At 38.3% G+C, this 21,556-nt stretch overlaps 1 protein-coding gene across 6 annotated transcripts in view; it reads right to left on the minus strand.

The window, feature by feature from the left end:
- Positions 1–969: 969 nt before the first annotated feature.
- The window catches only part of CIITA (class II major histocompatibility complex transactivator), a 40,538-nt gene continuing 19,951 nt past the window's right edge, over positions 970–21,556 (minus strand). For 5 of the 6 annotated variants that reach the window (XM_010719419.4, XM_010719424.4, XM_085237569.1 and 2 more), the window contains 18 exons: positions 19,840–19,968; positions 19,303–19,362; positions 17,832–17,915; positions 17,155–17,214; positions 15,967–16,113; positions 14,594–14,734; positions 14,399–14,455; positions 13,243–13,308; positions 11,102–12,812; positions 10,817–10,990; positions 10,643–10,714; positions 9,213–9,293; positions 7,959–8,051; positions 6,896–6,979; positions 6,055–6,138; positions 5,376–5,459; positions 4,597–4,689; positions 970–3,100 (listed from right to left, as the gene is read on the minus strand). In XM_010719419.4, coding sequence (XP_010717721.1) covers positions 4,617–4,689; positions 5,376–5,459; positions 6,055–6,138; positions 6,896–6,979; positions 7,959–8,051; positions 9,213–9,293; positions 10,643–10,714; positions 10,817–10,990; positions 11,102–12,812; positions 13,243–13,308; positions 14,399–14,455; positions 14,594–14,734; positions 15,967–16,113; positions 17,155–17,214; positions 17,832–17,915; positions 19,303–19,362; positions 19,840–19,968 — 3,200 coding nt within the window. In that variant the 3' untranslated portion in view covers positions 970–3,100; positions 4,597–4,616. The remainder of the gene's footprint in view (positions 3,101–4,596; positions 4,690–5,375; positions 5,460–6,054; positions 6,139–6,895; positions 6,980–7,958; positions 8,052–9,212; positions 9,294–10,642; positions 10,715–10,816; positions 10,991–11,101; positions 12,813–13,242; positions 13,309–14,398; positions 14,456–14,593; positions 14,735–15,966; positions 16,114–17,154; positions 17,215–17,831; positions 17,916–19,302; positions 19,363–19,839; positions 19,969–21,556) is intronic. The other variant, XM_010719422.4, reaches the window with a different exon arrangement.

The following is a 21,556-nucleotide window of genomic DNA, read 5'->3' on the forward strand; positions in this document are numbered from 1 at the left end:
GCTGGTTTTATAGTTAAAACTTTTATACTGTTCAGAAATAGCTTACACCAAGTATTCAGGGTCACATGTATGCCATTTTAAGAACATGGTTTAGTTTGTCATTATGGGTTCTACAGCATGTGCTGCTTGGTAATCGTTCTCTGCAGTGGGTTTATGCTACATGACTCACAGATTAAGGAATACAATTTCCACCAAGTAATTCACCTTGGAGATTCTGAACTGAAGATCAAGATTTCTGATTTCTCAGAACAGTTCAACTTTAGATATTTTAATGATGGAGAAAGTGATCAGATTACAAGTAGATCTGATCGCCATCACAAAACAAGCCTTAGCATTTTAGCAAGGTTTCAGATCTAACAAAAAGAATTTGGGCACAAAGAGACAAGATAAGCATTCTTCTCATCCTAAAAGGATATTTTGGAATGCAGATTTGATTTTTTTCAGGGTAGCCAGTGAATTCTGTCCTCTGCATACAAGGCACTCAACCGATGAAAGTCTTTTCCATGAGCTCTGTTACACAATATCATCCAGACTTAAAATTAATTTTAAATTTAAATTAATTAAATTTTAATTAATTTAAAAACTTGTAACTGCAAAAAGCCCCAAATGGGTTGGAACTTGATGACTGGATGATGGAAGGGATCCCTTCCAACCCAAGCCATTCTGTGATTCTATGATTTTTTTCTGTTATCAGCAGGCAGCTTCAGACAGCACTTTTATACCTTCTACCTGTGGGTGCACAGTTTACCAGATGGCTTTGCAAGACCCCACGGCCTGTTCAGAAAGCATTATTTCTCCGTTTCCAGACCACTGTACTGCTAAGTGCCAGCAGGACTATGCTGTCTCCCTTGCACACTGCTTGCCATTACCATGGAATAGGAGAACCCTCACCTTGTCATCACGTTCAGCACTGGTTTCCCAGTTTCCCAGAGCGAAAAACGGAAATGATTTTCAATGAGTACTGCAAGCTACTGTAAAAAGGAATACTCACTTTTATTAATACTTTCAAAAAGATGTATAAAGATAACTAAAACACTGCATCACAATTTACAATCTACATTATAAGCATACATATCCCACTAAGAGAACAGTAGAATACCCAACACTGTTTTAGCAGTGCAGAGTGCTGTAACATCCAGCTGCCTCCATAATAGTTAGCATGTTCTTAGATTCAGTCACAGTGAAGCCTGGTTGCAGAATTTATCCCTAAAGGGGCATTTGTCATCCTAAGTGTGGTCCAAGGAAGCCGAGAGGAGTGCTCACTGTAGCTCTGCGTGGCTGGAGTGCTGTAGGCTGATGGGAACGTCACACTGAATTTAGCTCAAGCTGCTTCCTATTCAAGCAGCTTAAAGAGAGGAACATAAATGAGATTTTTCCACACCTCTGGCTAGAATTTGAAGACTGAAGCAGATAATGAAGGAAAATATAATTTTCTAGTTAAAATCACATTCTCCATAGTGTTTTTTTACCTTGCTCTCCTGACTATTACCTCCATGTGCTAGGTCTAGATTCTGACTTTTTTGAACAGAAACAATAAATTAGAAGATCTTCCTTCCTTCCTTCTTTAATTTGTCAAGTTTCTGCAGGTGCAGAAATGTAAGTGGAAACATAGAAATTACTGGAAAGAACAAAGATTGAGGTTTTGAACTGATTAAATTGGGGGTGTTTTCAAACTAAGTAACAGAATATATGGAAGGTGAGTTGGGAGATGCTCATTTGCAAAGATCTTTGATCAGTGTTGTCAGTGCTTCCTAGCAAAAGAGACTTAAAAGAGGCTGCTGAACAAGTTAGCAAAATGAAGTACACAGCCTCCCTTCCCAATCTGTAGCATACTGAATGCTAGCTTCTACCATCCAACTTTGTTTTCCTGCTGCCAGCTTGCATCTACTGTTTTGCTATTGCTTTCAGCAGGACCAGGATTTGGCTCGAATAACACTGAGGGCAGCAGAACAGATCCATGTTAATTCTTTGAAATACATGATTCCCGTCATTGCCCAATTCTTCTTAGCTCTGTAGAAGCAGACGACATCAAGAATACAAAGTAGTGATTTCATTTTCAAGTATAAAATAGATGCTTGTGCATTTAGTCTCACACTTGCAGGTGACAATTAAATCTCAATTCAGATATATGAATGAGAAGAAAAATTGGTTTCAGAAGTCCAACTTTTGTTTTCAGTTCCTCAGAATTTCATGCACAAATACTTTAGCTGACACTTTACAACCCAGAATCTCTTTTTGTAATAGCTCGCAGTCAGTGAAATTCTTTCACTAAAAAATAGAAAAAGCCTCACACTTGTAAAGTTTCCATTTGTGACAGAGTAAAAACCTTTAAGCAATGTCACTCTGAAGATTTTTGTGCACTAGGCTGGAGCTGTTTGTATATAATTGGATTTCTGTCACATCATCAGAAAAATCCCTGATAGTTTTCCAGTTTTAATTCATCTCTCTTCTCCCTCCAGTCTTTTTGAAGGAATCTGTAACAAGACAGTTATTTGATAAAAAATACCTTTCTTAAGACAGCATTGATAACGAGCATGAAGAAAAGAGCCACTTCTAGATTCCCAAGGACAACATCACAATTTCAGACTGTTTTCCAGTCTGGTTGTTCTTATGCTCCTGACCCAGACACTTGCATTTAATCCAGACTTACAGTGAAAACTTCAACTTTGGTAGTCCAAAATCAAACTTAATTGTGTTTATCAGTGGCACCACGAAACAATTAGTTTTCATCTCTCATGACTTCATATGTTGCAGGTGCAGCAGCTTGTAGCGTACACTTCAATGAATCGATAGAATCTACTGTCAATAAGCTGGTGACTCCTGTTCACTTTTAATAGTGAAAATTATCCAGTTGTTCTTCTGTGAAATGTGTTAGCTGTTCATCAATTCAATGGAGACGCAGCTGAGTTTTTAAAAAGCACTTTAAATGACCTCTTAAAAATGTGAACTCCATCATTCACCCACTTCAAGCATCACCCAGAAGGTTCAGTGTGACTTTTTTCATGTTGCCACTATCATGAAAGTTGGCATTTAATTCCTGCTTCGTAAAGTGGTAAGATAGGAAAACACAGAAGACACCTTCCCCTCTTCTTCATGTTACCTGCGAAACAATGGAAACAGGATATTAGATGAAAGCACATCAGCTTAATCACCATCAACATTGCCAAGACTGAAGAAACACGACAGTGGTCAGTGGATGCTGGATGTTTCCAGTTGGGATCCAGGATCCAGACTTCCCGATGCTGCCAATCCTTAGTGCTAATGAAGATAAAGGCTCCCTAACGTGCTCAGGTACTGCACTAATGTGGTAACCTGTGCCACAAAAATGCACTGCAAGCACAAGAGAATGATTGTTGAGAAAGATGCAAGAAGTTGAGAAAACTTTACTCTTATGAGGTTTCCCAGCAGTGTTGCAGTCCTTAATGTCTTCTCTCCCAAGTAGGTATGATTTTTCAACACGACAAAGCATTGGTATTTTGTTGTGCTGTTAGCTACCAATCATCACTACAGCCTTTCTGTTCTGCTAGGCTGTGAAGCTGGCATGGCACCTGAGTCTTCCAAAACCTGTAGCCTGATGAGAGCTATAAAAATAGCTAAATCTGCATGTGGTGATTAGTGCACTGAGAGCAAGGGTCATTGGGAACTTTGGTGCTCCTGCATGGCTTCGGGGCCAAAGGCAACTGCAGGACTATTCAGAACAGCTGCTTAGGCAACTCTGCAATGTGATGTTAGCCATTTGAAAGAAAGCTTGAGAGTCTCTGTTGTCTTACTTAACTCTGACTTCTTGGTCCTTGCAGAGATCATTTCACTGATTCATCCTGCATTATTATTATTTTTTTTTTCCACAAGAGCAGAAGGAAGTACATAGTGGAAAACAAGGAGTGGAAATCCTAAATGAAATCATAACTTCCCATAACTGCCTGCTGCAGCTCCATCAGACCAGTCATGTCAAGGCACTCAAATCCTGGAAATCATCAGCAAGCTGTTCTTTGCTAAGGATGTAATTATTTCAAGGATCCTTGAGGCTCTGCAGGCAGAGTCAATGAAGTGAAAGTGGCAGCCAGTGGAGTGGGCAAACTGCACAAAATATACTGACAAAAAGGAATGTAAGAATGAATGGTTTGCTCTGAGTACATACAGTACAGGCACAGGTTCATAGGAAGACAAAACAGCTGTGGCGGATTTGTATTAAATAAAGGAGAAGTGAAGTGACTTACTTCACTGAGAAACAGCACAAAACCATCTCTAAAGAGTACAGAACTCATGAGAAGAACTCAAATCTATTTAGTTCTGTGCAACTGAAGATAGGAGGTTCGCAGGCTTGTTGCCAGGCACTGAACTGGGCTGAACCAGGAGCCCCTGATGAAGTTCATTCTTACAGCTCTTGCAGTCTGCTAGTGCTGGCGTTAGGGAAAAGAGGGGATCAAGATGAATGGCGAAAGGGGATCTGCTGTGATATTGATCTGTGCCAGCAAGTCTTTATGTAGCCACATATACATAGATGCTGTCTGCTACTGTGCCTGCTGCCAGTGAGACCTGTGAGAATCTGCCACAGAACCAAATCTGGCTGTCCCAAGGAGCCAGGATTTACATTACCTTTATAGGATCATCTGAACCTACACACTGATTCTAGAGTCCAGCTGTTGAAGGTGTTCAAGAACTCCATATGGAATTGTAGGATTCCACATCCTGTAAGAGCAAGTTCAGGAAAAAAAAAAAAAAAAAAAAAAAAGATTTTAAAATATAATTCATTCCACAGTTTTTTTGGGTTTTATTTCTATCATATATATATATAGTTGTTGTTAGAGGTAATGGAGTTTTGCTTTGGCTTGTCTTTCCCTCCCCTCCCCCTCTCCCCCCTGAATCATTCTGTAGCATAATTTAAGCTAAGGAACAAAGGAAAATACATTTTCATTCCAAAGTAAGCAGTTCATTGCCCCATTCCATAGCTGACTCTGATTATAGGACACACCACAGTCCTGTCTCCCTAATTGTTCTTTAGTTTTCTATCAAACTCCCTTTGAACGTGCACTGGCAGCTTCAGTCAATTTAACCTCTAATGATGGCTGTTCAATGTTTATCCTTCAAATACAAGTCCTGCAGCACAGGTATCAGGTGCACTGGAAAGGTAGAAGATAAACAGTGGAGTGCCAACTGTTCTTAAAGCAGAACAAGCTTGCTTGCCTGTGGCAATGGGGAGTTAAAGCTGCTGAAACCAGTGATTCATTTTTAGCATTTGTGTGACTGTTTCTGTATTTCAGCGATTTCTCTTAGTGCCTCTTACAAATCTGACAAATACCTTAGATAGCATTAGCATGAATTCTCACCCAATTTACAGACTGAAGACACAGCAAACAATATAGCAGGAGACTTACACCAAATTTTTTATATGGGGGCATTTTCTTAGGCTGTCAGTCAGCTGTTGGGCTCCAACACCAGTTATTTTGTTATACTGAATGCTGAGGGGAAAAAACAACAACAAACATCTTGTTAATTCAGTCAGATCACATAGCAGTACCATCATTCAACATTTCATTCAAAAAGCAAAAATACTACAGGAGTGTGTCTGTGGATGAGGGGAAAAAAGATTCCAAAAGATTATTCCAAAAACAAACCAAAATCATTTATTACCAAGTATCTAAAGAACTAGAAAGTTACATCTCTTGTGGGGCCTCAAGTGGTTCCACAGCATCTGTGGTGAGCTGCTTGTTAAGCCCTGACTATCTGTACTTCAATTATCTGCTTTTCCCCTTCACATGAGGCTTGGAGTGATGCACTGCTGTTCTATAAGGATAGGCAGCAACAAGGCAAGTCTTCAGCATTTCCTAGAACCACATCAACCCTCTCAAGAATTTCCTTCTGCACTCCACATATTCAGGCAAATTCCACAATTTTCTGTCTCAACAAATGTCAGCCTCTAAGGATAGCATAACCACACTAAAAAAGATCTTTCCCCTCAAATTCTGTCTCTTTTGCCTATAGCTCGAAGATCTGAGTTTTCAGTATCCATACAAATCAGCTCTCCTGGGCCATTTCAACAGATTCCATACTCACTCCAGCACTCTTAAAGAAGCCATTGCAGGAAGGACTTTTGCAAGGTTTTCCGCTCCAAAATCACAAATGCTATTGTTGTATAAGCTGCAGACAACAAAACCAATATAGTCACAATTGAATAATGGTCAATGTAAATAAACTCTGTGTTAGATCAAAGAATTCTAGGTATGACTGGTACGCCCAAGTTACCCTTATCTAATTGCAGTTAATCTTTAAAACATGTCCATGTTTTCTATATCAAGGCACATAGTCACATATATCCTCCAGCTTACACAGCTACAGCAAAAACAGATGTAGGATTTTTAATGAACAAGCAGAAATTCCTGACACATTGGAGGAAATTAAAAATCTGCAAGAAAACGAGGATCAAAGCTATGGTACACTGCATTCAGAAGATTTCCACATGAGCAAACTATTCCAGAATTGCAGACCAGTTTCCTACATTCCAGTGACACTTCATTCAGGCCTATGCCAGATATTTTAACCAAGTGGGATGGACTATTAATCCCCTATCTGCAAACACACACTACCCCGTTGCTGGCTTAGCAAGCTCTGCATAAGTTTGCAATAGGCCATGATTATAGGTGTGTATTTGTATAAGGCATTATTGGTTACCAGATATTATGAATTGGCTTCACAAACCAGCATAGTTCTTGTTACATTCCTGAGACACACTTCTGTATGTTTACACAGAGTCAAACATTTACCTTCTCCCTACATACTCTGTGCAAGAATGAAATCAGAAGTCTGTCTATTGAAAATTTATTCTCTTTAAAGTACTTTCTGACAGATACAGTGAAGAATGTTGTATAAAACAACCCAACAGGACACAGCCACCTACCTCAGTGTTGTTAATGAAGACAAGGAGGGAAGGGCTGTAGCTAGTTTCTCTGCGCCCACATCTGTTATCTTATTCTGTGATAAGCTACAGAAAATGAAATTGCTTTGTTAGCTGCATACATTTATTCTAATTGATTACAATGTGTAACAAATTGATTTTAGATGTCCTGAAAAACAAATGTGATGCTACAAAGCCTGAAGTTACCATTAACCTGAGAGCTTTGCTCAGAAACTGAAATAAAACTGAATTTCAAGAATCTTTTCTTACAAACAATTACCAAGATTATCCTCTTGGTTAAATTTGGCAACTTTCTGAAAAATGAAGAGCAGTAACTTGTGTTTTCAATCAAAAAAAAAAAAAAAGAGCAAACAAAACAAAAAACAAAAACAAAAAAAACCCACACATTCACACTGGGAAGCCTAATGATCTCAGAAGACTGTGAAATTGGATGGTTTCAAGAGCAGAGAGTTGAAAAGGAGGGAAACATATCAGCAAACTACATTTTCCCACTGAAAAATTCAGTCCTCTGAAGCATCAGCAGAGGGGAGTCTTGATTTTGTGAGGTGGTGATTGGGACTGGCAACTTGCTTCTCTCCCACTCCCTCATTAAAGTCGGAAGCAGCAAGGTGAACTCCCTTTGAATCTCAACTTCACTCCACTTCCTTTCCTCCTGCCCTCAATGTTTGTGGCCCTAAGAATATGTCTGCCTTGGCCAGGCCCTCGTTCTTCCCTGCATTGCTTTAATTTTTGAGGTAGCTCCGGCAGAAACATTTCAATAATTCATATGCACCTCATCTTTTATTCTTTAATGCAATTTACACATTGTGTTCGAACCAGATGCAGGGAAAAAGACAAATTATAAACCCTGGGAGGAAATAAGGAATTGCAATAGGATTAAACTATTTCTCTAATGAATATGCAGATTAAATATGTCCATAGATTAATTGCTCTATTGTGCCCATGAGTTAGTCTTGCCAGTAATGGTTACCACACAGTCTCTTTAGGCCCTCGGTTTAATCTACTTCTTTTAAAAAAATTCCAAATTGTTAACCTTGAAACTCACTTTAATGTTTCCAGTGATGTCAGTGTTGGAAAGACTTCAGACAGACTCTTTGCTCCTTCGTCTCCTATTCCATTTTCACTCAGAGCATCAAGGCTGGATGAGGACAAAAAAGAGAGAATTAGCTTTCCTTTTAATATAAATTTTTGTGGTTTATTCACCTTAGAGACCATTCTGTATGTCTTGAGAACCTGCATCTCAGCAGTGGCCTCAATCAGCAAGAACCATCACACAGCTTCTCTAATAAGTTGCTTTCTGCTTTTCAAATATACAGCCTAGTTGAATGGCTTGACCCATTTCCTTTGATATGCAAATGGTAGCACTTAATGCCTTACTTCCACCATATGCTGAGGATTATTAAAATGGTTTTGAAATAGCTGTGTTCCAGCTGTGTTGGAATGAGATTTCCTGTGCATGTAGAAACACAAAACTGATCAAATGCAGCAGAAGCCACAAATCCCTACCTAAACAGCAACTCTGCCAGGTAAGGAGCATTAGAAGTTTTTCCTCATTCAGGTATCCAGGTAGAAGAGTTTTAGATAATCATAATTTCAGGTATTGGATCATTGGATTTTGGGCTTGTTTCAATTTCAGAGCCCTGCTGTTTTCCTCAAATATCATAAAAAGATACAGAGAAATGGCTTATGGACTGAACCATTGATTTAAAGGCACTCTCAAAACCCAGTAATCTACCCATAGTCAGCATACCAAATAATGGCTATTGTTGCTACCATTGTTCCATTGTTTCTAGTGTAAAGCAGCTTAAAATTCAGAGATAACTTGTTTGTCATAAAAGAGAATTAGTATCAACTGGAATTCTTAAAACTTTATTTCTAAAGTTGCCCCTGGTAAAGAAAAGGACAAAGACAGCATGAAGATGCATGGGCAGATTGAAATTAGATACTAGCTGAGTATGTCTTTTTAATGTCTTTTACAGAACATGTAAGGAGAAATAAAATCACATGGGCAAGCAGCAGGGCACTGTAAGTAACCTCATCAGGCTTTTAATCACTGGGAAATACTGAGAGAGGTGATAGTAGGGCTATTGAATGAGCCACTACTGAGTGCCTTAATACTACTGAAGGGCCTTAGTTCACATTTTGTAGTTATATTCACTGAATGTTTTTGTTGTTCAGTTTGTTCATCGAAGTGAGTAGTCCTGTTGAAAATAAAGGGTTTCTTGGATAAACAACTTCCCTCTTCATCATGGGCTGCTGAGGTGTAGCATTAGCAAGGTTAATCTTTAGCTTTACTCACTCTAAATGCTGCAGTGATGGAAATGCTGCAAGAATTTCCACGAGTTTTAGGAGTCCCTGAAGGCCACACGCTGGACCCAGACTGGAGGAAAATAAACAGATGTAGACATGCAGCAGTTGATTCACGGCCAGAAAAGAAACAGCAGAAGTTATAAATTTGTTAAGTAAGCTCTTTCTCTATAGCCCCAGATGCCAGTCAGTTCACCTTCCTCAGAAGCAACCATTCCCTACAGTCTGCAGGGACTATTTCTGCTCCAGAGCCTCCAGATGAGGACCAACAAAGTCAAAGTCAGACAGAGAAGAGCTGTTTGTACAGAGGAGGTTTGATTAGAAGCAGTATCTGCATTTGCCATTTATTACATTCTTTGGAAGACTCTCAATTGGTTTAGATTCGTATATTTCTGTTCTTTTTCGTTTCTGCAGATTTCTCATTTTAATTACTGTAATCTTGATAACAGAGATGTAAAAAACATTCTCATTTTCTTTCCAATTATTGGCAATTCAAACTAACTTAAGATCAACATTCTACTGCAGCTTAAGGCATAAACAGAACTATAGTATTCCAGCTCTAGGCATCTGCTCATCAAATTTGTCCCTCAGATGCTAGTCTCATTTGGAATTCCTTTTGTATCAGAACAAGATCAGCCTAATTAAAAGGCATGGAATTTTAACCAGAGTTTTAAAATTAAATGAAAGTAGGAAAGGAACTGAGTAGAGGAAGAAACATAAGATCAGAAGTGAGGCCAAGCATTATAGTTCTGAATTAAGTCAGATATGCAGAGCAAGAAATAGATGAAGACCTGGTGAGAGTTCTCCACTACATTGGTGTAAGTTCTTCCCAAGTACCCTAACACCAGGATGCTTTTAAGCAGTAGGAGAGAGAAACATTAGCAGTAGGAGAGCTTACATTTGTAAGCTGCTTTACAGTCTGAAAAACATAAGGGTTAAAAAACCTTGTTTTTCAAGACAATGTTTCTAAGTGAATCTTCCCCCTTCCAGGAATACTGTACTACATACTTAATTTGGAAGAAATTCTCTGACCTTTTCCTCTCACAGCTTAAGCTTAGATGGGGCAGAAGATTCAGATAGAACAGCTGAATATTTCTGTCAAAAAATTATTTCATGGGCATTTAGATCACAGTTTTGCATTTTGCATACAGACATGAGATCTGCACCTGATTACAAAGAGCTAAATTTTGCTAAAATCAAACAAAATAGATAGAACCACATTGATCTGAATCACTGCAGGATCCAGAAACTACTTTTTTTTTTAGTTGGATGAAAATTACTAAATATTGTTAATATGAGAAAAATGTAAACAAATGGGTTTTACTTAATGCTCTACCATAAATTGAGGACACACTGTAGACAATCTCTATGACAGTCCTAAGTGTAATCAGATATCAATCAACAGAGAAGCATTTCACTTACGCAAATTCTAGTTTTCTCAGGTTTTTTACGGCAGGAATTTCATAGTTGCTGCAACCGGAGGCATCTTGAACACTAAATAAATCACATTAGAATAAGAGCATGAGAAACATTTTTGTAACCAAAATAGTGCTTTAAAAAGAATTTGAGAGGGATCTTGATCATAAACAAGCTTACCTATTGATTATTATCTCCTGCATTTCTACAAGGTCAGAAAGGTCACTGATGTCTTTCATTGTCTTTGCCTTAAAGGGATCAAGAACAAATTTTTCTGTTGACACTCTCAGCAGTTCATAGTCTTTTGTCTTTTCTAAATATTTCCATAGCTTGATTGTATCACTCAGGGAGGCCCTGTGAAGTGATAAAACATGTGAAATCAACAGATATAACTGCTGTTTCATGAAAGGGTCATCTACACACAGCTTTATGAATGACACTTGCTATCTACACAGAATGACCAACCTGAATGATGTCACATTCTTCAGGCCAACCAAATCTTTTAGCCCGTGCGTGTCAATACTGCTGTTCTGCAAATCCAAGGAAAATTCTTTTCTTGATTTCTTTAAAGTAGAGGACAGTACATGGACATCTGGTGGTGTAAGAACAATGCCCAGAAAGGACAGGTCTGGCTTGAGCCTCAAGGCCACATGCTGCAAGAGATAATTGTTTTGTGTTTCATAAATACAGTGCAAAAGCTCAAGTAACCTCTCTGGACAGAGGTTGTTTATTTGCAACCTTTTAATATATTTCAGGAGCATTTTCTGCTTCTTGGTTGATTTTTTTACACTCTTGTTTGAAGAGCAGAAGATGTCATCCTGAAGGAATAACAATCCAGCCAAAAATCGAGGCACTAAATGTAACCAGTTATAAGGTTTCTTCTTTTTGGATGGAAAAGACAGATATTTTATTAGACTTTTGTCCTTGATGCCTTCTGCTAATATAAGGTGAAGTGCACCCAAGAAATTCTGAATGACAAAATCGGAGAACATGGTCCCGTATTCCTCTTCTCCTGTACCTGAATGTTTGGGGAATGCAAATGGCAGGAAAAATCCATTTTTCAGAGCAAACTCTTTAACTTTCTTAGATGGAAGAAGATCACTTTTCATGGCACTTTGGTGCTTTTCTCCAAGATACCAGGCTATACAGGCTAGTGTAGCAAGATTCTCTTGGTTTTGTGCAACTGTAACGTCTGTAACATCTGTTTGCGTAGGCATTATTTTTTGCTGAACAAATTTCAGGAAGAGTGTAGTAAGGGTTGAAGGAAGGCCTTGGTCTCCCATTTCAAGTATTGCCTCACAGAAAAAACAAACAAATCTACACATAACAGGGCTGTAACAATGACTGAAGAGGTACTCACGCTCTTTGATTAAATTCAGTGCATTATCGCATGAGGGTAATCCTTCAAAGTATTTGGTTATGTACAGTTCTCTCTGCAGAGGGGAGAATCCTACTATTTCAATAGTCTTATCCACTTTGGACACATACTGGCACACCTTTTCTTTTGTTCTTGCTGTAAGTAATAACGTACAGCCATTGAGTACCTTCTTTTGGATGAGTCCCGAAAGCAGCTCCTTCATGCGGCACAAGTCTTTGTTAGGCTGGCTGGCTGAACAATGAGGAAAATTCTCATGGCCGTGCAACCCTTCCAAACCATCAAAAACCAGAAGGACTTTAGTAGAATTTTGAAGTATATACTCGAAGATCTCTTTGCTTCCCTCCTGAGGTTTTACAAAAAAATCAAGAAGTAGATCTTTCAAGCTGTACCACTTCTCAGGCAAGCTTATTTGTTTGCAGTCAAACCAAAAGACAAATTCAAACTGAGGAAACTCTCCATTGGACCAGTCCTGGCAGATCTTCTGAACAAGAATGCTTTTGCCCATTCCTGCTTTTCCCAGCACCACAATCACTTTAGTCTCTAACTCTTTACCTCCTGGGATTTGAAATATTTGGCTTCTTTCAAGTACTGCCTTTTCCTTCCCTTTCTGACTGTAAGTAATTGAGTCCCTTTCTACTGATCTTACGCTGTTCTTCCCAGGCTTGGTTTCAATTTGGCTTTGCCTAAGTGTACCATCAATATACATGTGATCAAGAGATATTTCACGCTCCACAGACACAGATTTGCATACATCTCGGAAGTAATCCATAAGTGATGTACGGAAAGCTTCCACTGACCCTAGAGAAAAAATACATATGCAAACTGAAGAAACCAGTCCAAAAACAACAACGATGCTTCAGGGTGCTTTAATCACATGACTGTAATATGGTCAAAATACATCAGTTCCCAAAAAGCATGCAGGCCTGAATTTATCTAGCTCCAGTTACTTCAGTTAAGTCTGCAGTAATAACACCTTTACACTAAGAACTCAATCACTCTGAAGATATCTATGGATGTGATAAAACAGCTAAGGACATTAATCTCCTGGGTGGGTTATATAGCTAGATGTCCAAAGACATACAAGTGTAAGATCTGAAAAGCAGGAATATAGCTCAAGACAGTTGGAACAACTTAACAAATTGTTGAAAATGGCAGTTTCTAAAACAAGGCTCTATTCTGCAAAGAAGGAAAAACAGCAAATTGTGGAAGCTTCAACATATAAACTCACTTGGTCTTCTTGAAGTTTCTTCAGAAAGAATTACTGGAACTTGGACTTCTTTGTACATTTCTAAGCCTGAAACATGACAATATACTTGAGAAAGATGTCCAATAGTTGCTGATTCAGCTTTACTAATTTTAACAGGAAAACTAATCCAAATGCTCAAGTTCATTGCAACATAAAACATGTACTGTCAGGAAAATATTACCATTGATTTTACACAAGAAAGGGGAGAGAAAAGCTCGCAGTATTACATGTGAGCTGATGTGAACCAATGCAGCATGATACTTAAAAAGATGACAGCTGTTCCAACAGTGTGAAGTCATATCATAACAAGGTGGCATCCACTATTTTTTTTCAAATGGTGGTGTGCAGAAATTCACATCCACATATAGGAAAGGTTTATCTCATCAAAACTAAAAGCAGTATACAACATTTACAAGTATTTACTCAAAACTTGAAGTATTTACCTATTAATTCCCAGTTCAAAGTTGTGCATCTGTGGGCTGGGTTAGCCACCAGAGGGCAACAAAACACTTGTACTAACCTGCGAGCAGCTGAAATTGCCAGATTACGTAGAGGTGGGAAGGAGAGGAGCTACTGAAAACAAATCTCCCTGCACTCTGAGAGTTGGAAGAAAGGTGCAGAGGAAAGTCTGCTATCCCAGCTGGGACTGTTACGGCTTGAAAAAGACTCTGATCTATTTATAAGCCCTTCTGCATACTATGCATCTGTATTGTTTCGTTAAATAAGACTTTGGTTTTACGGCTCCTATAGAAGCTGACTGCAGCATATGGCTTCCAGCACAGAGCACTTAAAATGCTCAGGCAAAGACAGTAATGGGACAGCCACTTGCTCTGATAGCACTCCAACACAAGGGGCTCTTGTAAGGGTTTTAACTAGATAAGATTTTCCTTTGTGGCAAACTGATTTTTTTTTTTTTATAATTGACCCAGTAGCTCTACAAGCCATTACCTGCCTCATTCTTTGGACTAGACTAAGCAGCAAGTCATCAGTATAAAGCATGAAATGCCACATTTTTTTCTTTTCTTGAATGAGGTCAACTTTAATAAAACCAGCAGGGGTGAACTGGCTTTGAATAGAAGGGAGTGTTCCCTCCTCCGATCCAAAGTAATGTACATATTCAAATTGATACTATACTTACCATTTAAATTAACTTGAAAACTTGGGGATACCATTAATTCAGTGGAGGAAGTCAGTGCTGGCAAGAAACAAATGAGAGTTTTCACTATATTGCAGCTATTAGTGACTGAAACGAGGAAGTCTCGTACTTTGTTAACAGCATTGACTTTCCAGTACTTTCTAACTATTTATGTGGATAAAAGATGATAGTTCTTACCTGGATATTTTATAGCATTAGATGGGCCATTTCCAAGAAAATAATTAATTTTCTGCTGAGCAGGATCCACAAAGTCTATGTTCTCTCTGTTGTCTTTCATGCCAAGTGGCAGACTCTCTGGAATCAAAGGTATTGAAGACCCTGAAACAGCAGAATCATTACTCTCCTGTTTTCAAAGTCTTCCTATCTCAAAAAGTTTCTAAAAACAAAAACTAAATAGCCTTCTCATAGATAATTATCTTTTCTTGTACTTTCTGGGCAAATACTTCCAGCAGAGACCTTATGATACAAAACAGTACCTTATGTTTTTTTTTAAAGTTCATGGGATCACATGAGGGACACAGAACCCATCAGAACAAACTCTTAAAAGGTATGATTATTGGAAAATACAGGGGATTACCCAGTGTTTAGTGACCCTTGTGTCTTGACATTCAAAAGACAAAGTCTATTACTATTAAGGCAACATACTCAGGGCAAAGTCCGTAGATGTACAGACCAGAGATCAAGAAGAGAGAAGATGTATTGATACTACATATCTGAATTAATGCTTACCCTCCTTTGCACATAACTGCATAACACAGCTGTATAAGCAGCTAGTGAGCATTCTCCCTCTGATCTTAAACCAGGGAATTTTTTGTTGATGGAGTGTTTGTAACTCAGTCATACATAGCCCCGAGTTTCTGTGGTGTGACAGAATTTTTCCACTACTTTGTGCTGTTTCTTCTAGCTTCACAGAGACGCTCCCACACTCCCAACTTACACAAAGCTTTTGGATTCATTTCCAGCGTAAGTTTAACATAAGAGGTATTAGATTGTGAGTCTTTGTCATTAGCACTTGCCAATGGAGCCTGCACACCTTCTGTTATTTACAGCATGATCAAATCAAGGTGACTACTCAGCCCATCACCTGGATAAGTATTCACTTTTTGTGAAAAAATTCCACACTAGATTTTGGTCTGCTATTGCAAAGACACAAGTAGCATGTATTACTACAAATACACTTATCTAGTTACAAACACCTGGATGAGAAAGAAATTGGAAGTAAACAAAAGTTTATTCTAGAAAATTTTGTTGTTTCCTATTCTTTTAAGACCAATAGTTAATTGTTTATATTAAATAACTCCAATCTCTTCTTTACTAACCTGCACTTCACCAATTAAACAGAAGATTCATTCTATTCAGGTAGGGGGAAAGTACTTTTGATTTATCTTGAACATTTTCATTCTGTTAGTGAGTGTCTCAATTTTAAGTCTCGAACTGAAGTGGCTGTTAAATTGTTTTCCCCACTACTGTTCATGGTCAATGACCAAACTTACAAGATGCAATAAAACAACCAACATAAGAGTGCACAGCTACAGCTGTATGGTACATACCAGGAATTACAAAATTTCCCAGTGCATTGATAGTGGTAGCAGAAAAGGGCATGTGCTGGTGAGTTAGTGGGGTGCAGTCAGATGAATGGCTGTTGAGAGACATCGTAAGGAAACATCCATTCCCTGTTGATACTGCAGGGGCATCCACTTAAAAATAAGAAGAAAAATGAGACAAAAACAAAAGGAGAAAGTTACTTCATTGTTAGAAGCTGAGGGACCATAGAAGAGGTATCAGTAGATATCATAAAAAGACGATTCCTATAAGTTGAGTTGTGAAAAAAAAAAAAATGATAACTTTCTAAAATTTACTCTGCAATTCTGAAGAGTAAATGAAATTCTTCATCTTTCCTGGCCTGTCTTCTTTCTAGCAACCTTCAGATGTGTTTAGATGCAAACATTCCTACACATCAGTGACTGACAGGTAAGCCTCAACAAGGTCTTAAATTGGCTTCAAGGCCACAGTCTGTCCCTTAATACTGCATGAGACGGGAGAGGTCTAGGTACAATAAACCATATTTACTTATGCCTGTGACACGCATTTATCCTACAGCCAGGTAAGAACTTGAGCACTGCTTTGCCCTTGGAAACAAGTTATATCCTGCTTGCTGGATGCTGATACTACCCTGTAGATGGTCTGACAACCTAGAAATGTCATTGTTTTTTTTTACTTTGGCGTGAAGGACTTTAGAATATGGGGTGGGCCAAGAAGCAGTCCCTTCACTCTTATTTTTACTAGGATATTTCATTGGATTTTTGTAAAGTGTCACATTTAGCCACAGTTTGGCATTTCCTAGTATTGATCCTCTTTTTTTCAGAGTCACATAAAGCATCATAAATAAAAGGTGTACATGAAAAAGGTTACAAAGTTTGTCACTGTTCCAGTTCTCCATTGGCCTTCTTTATGCCCTCAAGTGGGTTTAGAAAAGTTCAACTGTGCCTCTCTAGACACAGACAAAGTCATTTTTCTATCACGAATTGGACAGCTGCATAGTAAGAAGCATGTGATTCTACAGAAGTTTCTACTCTACTGGAAGCACTGAAGTATGAAAATGCACCACTATGCTAATCATCAAATCTATGACAGCAGATCTTCTTTGCAAGGCAAAGTTACATCTAACACAGGAAGGCACTATGGAACATCAGACAATGTACGGTCAAAAATCCTTTTGTATTCAGCCAGTATCTTACCAATTTTCTTGTATTTAGGTTCTGAAGCGTCAGAGCAATTCTCTGCAGAGCTTAAAAAGGCTAAAACAAAGAAAGGGGACAGTAAATGACAGAAATAGAATTCAGTTTGTTGATTTTATGTTTCCATTGTAGAAACTTATTTTACACTTTAAAGTAAAAGAGGATGCTAACAATTTCTATTCAGCTACTTTAGAACTACATGAGTCAAATACATTAAACATGAATGTGAATAGTCTCATATTAGTTTACTGTGATCCTGAAATTTGAATTCGGCTATAGATTATTTTTTTTTTTCCATAAATAATGTAGCTTTGCTGTTTTTCTTGCTGTTAAAAACTGAATAGTTGAACTAATGTTTTCTAAGCTGTAGATACACTGCAAACAAAGTTAACACTCTCACATGGATAACAAAAAAAAAAAGTTAGGGGGAAAGAAATACAAAATGCTTAATGTCATGTTACAGGAAAACAAATTCTGCAAATTGTGAAGAATGTGCTGGGGGAAGTTTTCACTTAATGTCCATACAGGATAGGAAAAGTCAGGGGAAGCACATCTGCTTGTGTCACTGAAGAACTACATGAGAAATGCACTGAGGCTGCATATAAAACCAAAGAACTCTAATCCAAATTTTGAATCCGAACTCTAGAGCCTTTCAGACTCTCACTGTTTTTACTTACTTCTTTTGTGACATTTCTGCTTCTTTACGTCAGTGAATTTCTCAGTGTTTTCAAGAACCATTTCATCCAAAATAAGGCTCCCTGCTAAAAAGATGAAATATTGCAAATCTCAACCTTTGTTCTCCTAGAAATGTTACAGGAGGAGATAAAAGTGAGAGAATGACACAAGAAGACAGCAATGATGAAACATGCTCCAAATAAAAGATGAACAACAAAAATCATTCTGCAAAACATTCCCAAATCTATAGGAGTTAGAAAGCTCACAAAACTCCAACCATAGATTCTGTCACCCTGTGTTGGTTTTCAGAGTGAAGAAATTGATGTACTGTGACAAATTCAGTGGCTATTAAAACACTGCTAATTATGAACAAAGAATTAAACATCATATCCGGATCACAGCTATATTAGAGAGTTTGTGTGATCTCTGTACCAGAAAAGGATCTTAGTCATTATATATATGAAAAAGATTATTTATATGAAGAAGATTAATTATTTTAGAGGAAGAGTAAGGGGTTCTAAACTGTTTATATATTTTTTGTGTTATAAAACAGTGAAGATATCTGTACCATTCTTCTACAGCAAAATACATAAATATTAAAATTGGATCTCATTTCCTCTAAGATCAGCACCAATTTTGCCATTAGGTTCAACCTCTTCATCTGAATTTTAAAAACACCAGGGAGAGGTTAAAAAAACATTTTAAAAGTCACATGGGCCTCTTGTAGCCAGAATTAATTGCCCTGGATATGGTATGACCTTTAGCAAGCAATTCCAAATTACTTTCCCCAAGCATAAAAGAGGATGTGCAGATATTCTGTGAACCTTTCTGAATCTACATATTTCTGAGCAGCCACATATTAATACAGACTCTCCAAAACAGTGAACTGCTGCATTTGTGCCATAATCAAAACACTGATTTTGATCAAGATGTCAAGCAAACATTTCCAATCAAGTACTGATATGAAGAAATCATTTACTACATATATTTTATACCATTCCTGTGTTGATCTGAGAGAAGTAAAATCTGATATGGTTTCTCAGGCAACTTAGTGCATCCTCCACAGAAATAAGGGTGCATGAACTGAATTTATACACATGATAAGTCCTGTTGGTGTGTTGGGCTTAATGAATATATGCACATCATCTGTGTCAAATGCTGATAAGTCTGATGCTTCTTGTAGACATATACTTCACTAGACAGTCAGGCAATGCCTAGAATATTGCTATGGTGAAGTGACCAGCAGTTTGGCCACAGATACAACTGCTGTTACAGAGAAAATCCTGCAAAAAAGCAAAATATCCTCAGAATTCATCTGGACACAGTTCCTGGGTGAAAGAAAGCTGAAGGTGAAAGAGGATACCTGATGACAGAAACCTTACTAAAGTTCTAACTGCGGGCATGAAGTACAGTGCAAGGTGTTATCCAGAACTCTGTCATGAAGAAAATGAAACTTGTCCACATAAATCTTACCAAAAACGTCTTCCACTTGCTTCTCATGCTGGTCCTTGAGCACATATTCTGCTAATTCAGCTACAAAGAAGAAAAGAGACAGGAAAACAGTAATGCCACAGTAAGTTTCACAGTAAAAATTGTTTACTACTGTTCACAGAATTCTGCAATATAACTGAAAAAACAGAGTTAAATTAAGATTTTCTTGTAAATTGTTGCTCAGGAAACAAAGAACATGAGAAAGGAGAAGTGGAGACAGGAAATATTAAGCAGAAGGAGCCATTAATAGAGAGATTTTCCCCTAACAACCACAGACTGCTGTTATCTGTTTCCCCACAATGCATGGTTTTAGGTACCAAGGTTAGACGTATTGTGCATGAGGAGTCTTGAATACCTGCCATACATGGTTAGACTTACTGTGCATGAGGACCCTTGAATATAAGCCACTGCTTTAGAGTGAAACTAGAATTTGTAAGAAAGAGCTATATCAAATGGGTAGAAAAGAATGATCACATTAAAATACCAAGAGCTGATTAAAAAAAAAAAAAGCTTTCATACCTATTCTGGCATAAGCATCTCTGGCACTGGAAGAAAGATACAATTCATCCTCATTTTCATCATTTTCCATTGTACACAGGAAATCCATATTATTGAATTGTTCATAGTTGCAGGTATCAATTTCAGGATCTAGAATGAAAAAGGAGTTAGCATTGGTTTAACAAATATCATAGCTAAGGAAAAAAAACAGAAAGGACATGAAGAAAAAGGAGATGTATTATTTCAGTGTAAGACTTTTGCTTTTTGGTGCATGTTGGCTAACTAGAAACACAACTGAATTCTCAGTAACTTAAGGTTAATCCAGAAATCCAGTATTCTTTTGTTAAACTCTGAAAATTCACTTCTCCTAGTATATAAAACAGTTCCAGAATCCATTTCATGGTACTATGGCCTAGAGACATGGAGTGGAATCATCACAGAATCATAGAATTGCTCAGGTTGGAAAAGACCTTCAAGATCACCAAGTCCAATGACAACCTAACCATACTGCCCTAACTCTAACAACCCACTGCTAAATTATGTCCCTGAGCACCACAACCAGATGGTTTTTAAACATATTCAGAGATGGTGACTCAACCACCTCCCTGGGGAGCTTGTTCCAGTGCTTAACAACCCTTTCAGTAAAGAAGTTCTTCATGATATCCAACCTAAACCTCCCTGGCACAACTTCATAGAATCACAGAATGGGTTGGAAGAGACCTCAAGGATTACCAAGCTCCAGCCCCCCTGCTGCAGGCAGGGCTGCCAACCTCCGTATCTAATTCTAGACGAGGCTGCCTAGGGCCCCATCTAACCTGGCCTTGAACTCCTCAGGGGCTTGAGGACATTTCCCGTTGTCCTGTCATCTGTCACATGTGAGAAGAGACTAACCCCAAATAGTCCATATTATTAAACCTTTTTAATCTTCAGGATGTGGTAACACCATCCAAATTCCCTCTTGGGAATGTTGCGGAGTCCATGCTAACCTCTGATCTGCAGCAGTAAATTGCCTAGGAAAATGCCAGTCAGACAAGGCCAAAAGCATGTCAGGGACTGTGTTAACAACTTAACAATGAAGATGTCCTACTTCCAATAAATGGGGCCATATCTTGACACTGTTTAACTTATCCATGTCTTCTCAGACACTAGGAAGGCTCAGAATTCAAACCAGCAAAACATCTCTGCTGTTGTGAAAGTCAAGTCCTTTATCCGTAATTCATCCTACTTTCAGTCCTGTGAAAGTGAGATCATGGCAGTGCAGAAAAACTCCTGCAGCAAGATGCAGAAAGCAACAAGGATTTGAAATGGTATCACTCCAATATGGTAACTTCTTATGTCTATCTGGCACAGAGCTTTAGGATTTCAACATATGTTCTCCTTTCATTGCCATTCTCAACACATAGTTGAGCTCGTTTGTTTAAAACAACCTCAGCTATTGTTTCACAACACAGTGAGCAGCACAGATACACTCTCATACTTTTATTCTAGCAAGCCCAGGCAAAGCAGTGTGCTCTGCAATGTGCACACTGATTCAGGAGCAGAATTTGAGAGCGAGGGCCAACCTTCTAATCTGCTTAGCTGTAGAAACATGTATGAAAGGAAACATCCCCTCGGCACCCTAGTCTTTCTGCTTTCTCCTCCATCACAGAATAATGAAATCATTAGTTCATGCTCTGTAAAGATGTAGAACAGCACCTGCTAATTCAAGTCTGTTGTGTTGGTGCCTTAGGAAATGATA

Source organism: Meleagris gallopavo, chromosome 16 (genome assembly GCF_905368555.1).
Source record: "Meleagris gallopavo chromosome 16, MGAL_WU_HG_1.1, whole genome shotgun sequence".
Classification (NCBI taxonomy): Eukaryota; Metazoa; Chordata; class Aves; order Galliformes; family Phasianidae; genus Meleagris; species Meleagris gallopavo.